Genomic DNA, 7779 nt, shown 5'->3' on the forward strand with positions numbered 1-7779 from the left:
AATTTTTCTTGGGTTATATAATTATTTATCTAATAATATACTTCTACTTGAAAAAAAAAGAAATCCATTCAAAAGTTAGAAAATGGGAGGAATGAGATAGAAATATTTCAAAATCCAAGTGAGAATTACTCTTAATACAAACATGATAGCTTTTACTTTAAAATTATTTTTATTCTAAATACCTTTTTCTCATAAGTAAAAATTTTATTAATTATAAGATCAGGAAAATTTAAGGGTCGCCTACTAAACCAGGCCGATAGAATATCCCCAAACTAAGCATATTTATTTAGCATATTTATTTAGTACCCTAATATGACAGCTTCTTGCGCAAACCAAGTCCACCACATATTATGCCAACCCAGGCGTAGCAGTCATATCTTTTGAATAAGGAGATTCACACCATGCTCGGGCTCCAAAAGCAGACCGTAAGTAGGCGAGTGTTGATAATTGGGAGAGATTGTAAATTTGAATTTGGAGAGTATGACAGCAAAGAACACCTTCAATTCTATCACAGCCAAATTCTGCCCAGGACACACTCGAGCTCCCAAGCCAAAAGGTATATAGGCTTGTGAAGACTTGCAAGCTCCTGTAACTCCATTTATGAACCTCTCAGGATTAAATGTGTCTGCATCAGGTCCCCAAAGCTCTGGATCACGGTGCAATGATAGCAGCCAAATCCAAATGCCCATACCTTTGGAACCTGCAAATCACCAAGTTTCACATCTTGCATTGCCTCCCTTGTCGCCAATGTCACCGCTGGATAAAGCCGTAAAACTTCTTGGATCACCATTTTTAACTGCATGAAAACACAAATCAGTTAAATCCTGATGAAGCGCAGCTTTTCAATTGATATCAACTTATGTGTGTAAATATATACCACTTTCATCTTGCTGAGAATATTGAAATCTAGGAGCTGTACTTGTCCTCACAAACCTCTAAAACCTCAGACCGTGCACGATCTTGCCACTCAGGATGTGAAGCTAGCAACATTAAACCCCAAACTGCAGCTAGAGCAGGGGGTAGGTATCCACCAAGGAACATATTTTTGCAATTGTCACCTATGAACTCATCTTCTGTTAACGTCCCAAGCTCACCATTCTTGGAACCTTCAATGATAGCTTGTAATAAGTCCTGATGAGATATAGATCCAGTTCTCTCCTTAGCTATCTCCATAATGATCCCACGGATCTCTTTTGCTAATCCCCATGATTTTCTATTTCTTTCTATGGGAAGAAATCTTATTCATGAAAACAATGAGTATGGACGTGTAAGTGGTCGATGTGGATCAAATAAACAATGGTAGGACAAATATGTATATGTAAACAAAAAAGCAATTAATTATAAATTAAGGGTGAGGTTGATCTAACATAGACTTGAGTTACAGATATATGAATCTCTTGTATTTTACATTTAGGCTCTGTTTATTTCATGGAAAATATTTTTCTGAAAAATATTTTTTATATTTTTTAGCATCCGGAGTACTTAGGAAAATTGATCAACAGAAAATATTTTCCCAATTAAAAAGAAAACTAAGTCATTTCTTAGGAAAATGACTTCCATTTTCAAAAGAGGAAGTTATTTTTTATTTTCTATTATTAAAATGTAAATACACTTATACATAAATTGACCGTATATCATTAATTTAACATTGCAAACAAACAACGAAAAATATTTTCATGATATTTTCCATAAAAATATTTTTTTATAGAAAATATTTTCCATAAAAAATATTTTCAATATATAAATTATTTTCTGTAAAACAAATGGAGCCTTAGATCTCATTGTACATGTTATGTTTTGAGTTAACGATAGACCGAGGCTAGACTCAAATTTTTAAAAGGAAGCACATACATACCTTAAAAATGGAATCCCAAGAGTTGTGGTTGTACCAATAGCCTTGAGAAGGGCTTCACATTTGGGAAATATTTTTATTCCTTTATGATGATCAGATCCAAATATTATTTTTGAGGCTATATGAGAAGTAAAATTTTTCACATGCTCATCCACCACTATATCAACAATTCCACCCTCACCATTTGCATCAATTATCTTCTCCCATGATTTAACAAGTATGCTACTAGACTCCACCATCAGATTCACCATTTCCTGTAAATATTATTATTATTTCTGTAACAAATAATTTTGAATCTCTAATTTTTTTTTATTCACTAGTTTTGATTGGAATTAGTATTATCTTCTAGTCAACACTATAAACTAAATTCAAAAGTTTAAATTACCTTAACCTTGTGCATGTAGAGCGGGGGAGCAACGGTCTTTCTCTGATGATACCAAACTGCACCATTGGTGACATTAAGGCCTTTACCAAGTAAAGCTCCTCTTTCATTTCGTAGGTAAGCAGGTTTTCCAAGCTCCAATGATGTGAAGCTATTAATTTCCTTCACAATGCTCAGATTATTCACGTATAACAATTGTATCCCTCCAACTGCAAACTTGAATAACTTACCTGTCATAAATGATTATTAATATTCAAACCTCAGTTGGAGTTCAGTAAAAAATAATGAAAAAAATACTGATAAAATTATGAAAATGATTATGAGTTTCTTTGTCATTAGGTAAGAGGAATTGGGAAAGGGCACTTAAATCTGGCTCTGCCAAATGGAGTGATGTGACTTTATTACTGAACTAAGTCAGGTTAGGGAAAATGATTATGAGTTAAGAGAAGGAGAAACTGAAATTTGAAAAAGTGCACAATATCATAATATGTATATGGAAAAATATGTATATGAAGTACCATAGATGTTGGTCCAATGCTTGAAATATGGTAAGACAGTCAAGGAACCATCTATTTTTGGAGTTTCAGGATTTTGAGACATCATTCTCTCCATTTCTGGTAAGTTTCCCAATAGCAATGAAGGCGGAGGACCTGTGATCCCTTGCTTTCTAATAAGCTTCATTTTATAACTCTCATGCTTCCACCACAAATACAAATAAACAAGAAAACTCCATAGCAGAACTAAAGCACCAAACCAAATAGGCAAGTATGTATGATTCATCGTAGATAGCATCATGTGATAGAAATTTACAACACTAACTTTGCATAATGCTGGATTCAGGACGTTGCTTTATATAGACAATGCGCCTGCATGCACCTTACATTACAACATATCAGCAGTAATTGCAAGTGATAAATATGTTAGGTTCATCCACGACTCTCATGCCATTAATTGGATGTAATAAATAGGTAATAAAAATAAGCCAATCAAGATGAATGGACTTTAGCGCAAACTTTAGCTTAATAGTTGAAGTCTTCGTCGAAGACAATAGTATTAAAAATTTAAAAATAAATCAGAGATAATCTAATTGGCCTTCTTTAATGATTTGTTTGGAAAAAAGTTTTTAAAAATAAGATATGAATTTTTAAAATACTATGCTTGTTTGAAAGAAGGTTTTTTTTTTAAAAAAAAAAGATGTAAGATTTTTGAAGATTTCAAACTCTCACTTCTTAAAAATGTAAGATTTTTTTTTAAAACTTTTAAAATGCTCAGAAAAATTTTAATATGTTGCCTTTTATTACTTTACCTTACGTTACTTCCGTTGTTCCTCCATTGAATACAAAATTATAGTGCAAATAATTTAATCTTATTTATTTATAATAAAATTATAAAAAAAAATTATCATGTAAAATTATTGTAAATTTAATTCTGGTTTGATTTCTTGTTAAACTTTTTTTATTTATAATCTAAACAAGTGAAATAAAATTTTATATGAAAAATATTTTAATAGTTAATTGCATTTTTTAATCTATAAATTTATGTTTATTCATATTTTATTGCAATTGATTTATTTTTATTTGACATAATATTTTAATTATAAGATAATCTTTTAAATAAAAGTAATAGTAATAATTATAAGATTAATATACTATGCTTTTATGTGATGATTTTTAATTTTTTTATTTAAAAATATAAACTAATGCCCATTTCAATGATTAAACTAACATTTTATAAAGAAAATATAATAACTTGAGAGTAGACTTATATATATACGCGTATATATGCATATATATAGAAGTTTTTGCATTTTCAGAAGTTTTTTTTTCCATAGGAATACGGGACAATTCCTCCACATCAACTTGATATATTGCCTCTAGTTAAATCAAACCCTAAGTAATAAACTACAGTAATTTTAATCTTATCGATTAGACTAATTCTACTGAATTAGATGAGAGAATAATTCTTTTGAACTTATGAATTGTGGTATGTATTTATGAGTATGGATTTATTTGGTTAAGAATATACATAAATCAAATTTATGCTGTCCACTAGTAATAAGACATAAAAATAAGTTTAAATCATTGGTCCAGCGGTAACTACAAATACTTTGAATATAGAAACTCAGGTTCAACTTTGCTCTTTCATATATATAATAAAAAAAATTAAAACATGTATATTAATGTTATATTTTAATTTATAATATATAGGCATGATTTATAATATATAATTTTTCTTGGGTTATATAATATTTTATCTAATAATATACTTCTAATTAAAAATAAATAAATAAATCCATTCAAAAGTTAGAAAATGGGAGGAATGAGACAGAAATATTTCAAAATCCAAGTGAGAATTACTCTTAATACAAACATGATAGCTTTTACTTTAAAATTATTTTTATTCTAAATACTTTTTTTCATAAATTTTATTAATTATAAGATCAGGAAAAATTTAAGGGTCGCCTATTAAAAAAGGCCGATAGAACATCCCCAACCTAAGCATATTTATTTAGCATATTTATTTAGTACCCTAATATGACAGCTTCTTGCGCAAACCAAGTCCACCACATATTATGCCAACTCAGGCGTAGCAGTCATATCTTTTGAATAAGGAGATTCACACCATGCTCGGGCTCCAAAAGGAGACCGTAAGTAGGCGAGTGTTGATAGTCGGGAGAGATTGTAAATTTGAAATTGGAGAGTATGACAGCAAAGAACACCTTCAATTCTATCACAGCCAAATTCTGCCCAGGACACACTCGAGCTCCCAATCCAAAAGGTATATAGGCTTGTGAAGACTTGCAAGCTCCTGTAACTCCATTTATGAACCTCTCAGGATTAAATGTGTCTGCATCAGGTCCCCAAAGCTCTGGATCACGGTGCAATGATAGCAGCCAAATCCAAATGCCCATACCTTTTGGAACCTGCAAATCACCAAGCTTCACATCTTGCATTTCCTCCTTGTCGCCAATGTCACCCTGTATAAAGCCTTAAAACTTCTTGGATCACCATTTTTAACTGCATGAAAACACAAATCAGTTAAATCCTGATGAAGCGCAACTTTTCAATTGATATCAACTTATGTATGTAAATATATACCACTTTCATCTTGCTGAGAATATTGAAATCTAGGAGCTGTACTTGTCCCTCACAAACATCTAAAACATCAGACCGTGCATGATCTTGCCACTCAGGATGTGAAGCTAGCAACATTAAACCCCAAACTGCAGCAAGAGCAGGGGGTAGGTATCCACCAAGGAACATATTTTTGCAATTGTCAGCTATGAACTCATCTTCTGTTAACGTCCCAAGCTCACCATTCTTGGAACCTTCAATGATAGCTTGTAATAAGTCCTGATGAGATATAGATCCAGTTCTCTCCTTAGCTATCTCCATAATGATCCCACGGATCTCTTTTGCTAATCCCCATGATTTTCTGTTCCTTTCTATGGGAAGAAATCTTATTCATGAAAACAATAAGCATGGACGTGTAAGCGATCGATGTGGATCAAATAAACACTGGTAGGACAAATATGTATATTTAAAGGAAAAAAAAAACAATTAATTATAAATTAAGGGTGAGGTTAATCTATCAGAGACTTAAGATACAGATATATGAATCTCCTGTATTTTATATTAAGGCTTCGCTTATTTTATGGAAAATACTTTTCTGAAAAACATTTTTCATTGTTTTTTGCATTTGGTGTACTCAGAAAAATTGATCAACAAAAAATATTTTCCTAGTTAAAGGGAAAAAAATTGATTAACAGAAAATATTTTCTTAGTTAAAGGGAAAACTAAGTCATTTTTTAGGATAATGACTTTCATTTTTCAAAAAAAAAAGTCATTTTTTTTTCTAAATTTTAATAATATTATTAAAATATAAATATACTTATACATATACGAAATTGAACACATATCATTAATTTAATATTGCAACCAAACAATGAAAATATTTTCATGGAAAATAATTTACAAAAATATTTTCATGAAAATATTTTATATATACAAGCTATTTTCTGTAAAACAAATGGAGCTTTAAACTCCATTGTATATGTTATGTTTTGAGTTAATGACAGACCGAGTCTAGACGCAAATTTTCTGAAAAGGAAGCACGTACATGAAAGGAAGCACATACATACCTTAAAAATGGAATACCAAGAGTTGTGGTTGTACCAATAGCCTTGAGAAGGGCTTCACATTTGGGAAATATTTTTATTCCTTTATGATGATCAGATCCAAATATTATTTTTGAGGCTATATGAGAAGTAAAATTTTTCACATGCTCATCCACCACTATATCAACAATTCCACCCTCACCATTTGCATCAATTATCTTCTCCCATGATTTAACAAGTATGCTACTAGACTCCACCATCAGATTCACCATTTCCTGTAAATATTATTATTATTTTTGTAACAAATAATTGTGAATCTCTATTTTTTTTTTTATTCACTAGTTTTGATTGGAATTAGTATTATCTTCTAGTCGACACTATAAACTAAATTCAAAAGTTTAAATTACCTTAACCTTGTGCATGTAGAGCGGGGGAGCAACGGTCTTTCTCTGATGATACCAAACTGCACCATTGGTGACATTAAGGCCTTTACCAAGTAAAGCTCCTCTTTCATTTCGTAGGTAAGCAGGTTTTCCAAGCTCCAATGATGTGAAGCTATTAATTTCCTTCACAATGCCAGATTATTCACGTATAACAATTGTATCCTCCAACTGCAAACTTGAATAACTTACCTGTCATAAATGATTATTAATATTCAAACCTCAGTTGGAGTTCAGTAAAAAATAATGAAAAAAATACTGATAAAATTATGAAAATGATTATGAGTTTCTTTGTCATTAGGTAAGAGGAATTGGGAAAGGGGGACTTAAATCTGGCTCTGCCAAATGGAGTGATGTGACTTTATTACTGAACTAAGTCAGGTTAGGGAAAATGATTATGAGTTAAGAGAAGGAGAAACTGAAATTTGAAAAAGTGCACAATATCATAATATGTATATGGAAAAATATGTATATGAAGTACCATAGATGTTGGTCCAATGCTTGAAATATGGTAAGACAGTCAAGGAACCATCTATTTTTGGAGTTTCAGGATTTTGAGACATCATTCTCTCCATTTCTGGTAAGTTTCCCAATAGCAATGAAGGCGGAGGACCTGTGATCCCTTGCTTTCTAATAAGCTTTATTTTATAGCTCTCATGCTTCCACCACAAAACATAATACAAATAAACAAGAAAACTCCATAGCAGAACTAAAGCACCAAACCAAATAGGCAAGTATGTATGATTCATCGTAGATAGCATTATGTGATAGAAATTTACAACACTAACTTTGCATAATGCTGGATTCAGGACGTTGCTTTATATAGACAATGCGCATGCATGCACCTTACATTACAACATATCAGCAGTAATTGCACGTGATAAATATGTTAGGTTCATCCACGATTCTCATGCCATTATCATGTAAAATTATTGTAAATTTAATTCTGGTTTGATTTCTTGTTAAACTTTTTTTTTATTTGTAATCT

At 31.3% G+C, this 7779-nt stretch overlaps 1 protein-coding gene and 1 pseudogene across 1 annotated transcript; both read right to left on the reverse strand.

The window, feature by feature from the left end:
- Positions 1-229: 229 nt before the first annotated feature.
- Positions 230-3063, reverse strand: LOC131170529 (cytochrome P450 714C2-like; annotated as a pseudogene).
- A 1764-nt stretch (positions 3064-4827) lies between these two features.
- On the reverse strand, positions 4828-7540 carry LOC131183808 (cytochrome P450 714C2-like). The gene is given in 7 exon segments (XM_058154444.1): positions 4828-5211; positions 5333-5693; positions 6376-6626; positions 6759-6928; positions 6931-6954; positions 6957-6983; positions 7273-7540. Coding segments are annotated over 7 exon segments (1485 nt in total).
- Positions 7541-7779: the final 239 nt, after the last annotated feature.

Source organism: Hevea brasiliensis, chromosome 1, assembly GCF_030052815.1.
Source record: "Hevea brasiliensis isolate MT/VB/25A 57/8 chromosome 1, ASM3005281v1, whole genome shotgun sequence".
Taxonomy (NCBI): Eukaryota; Viridiplantae; Streptophyta; class Magnoliopsida; order Malpighiales; family Euphorbiaceae; genus Hevea; species Hevea brasiliensis.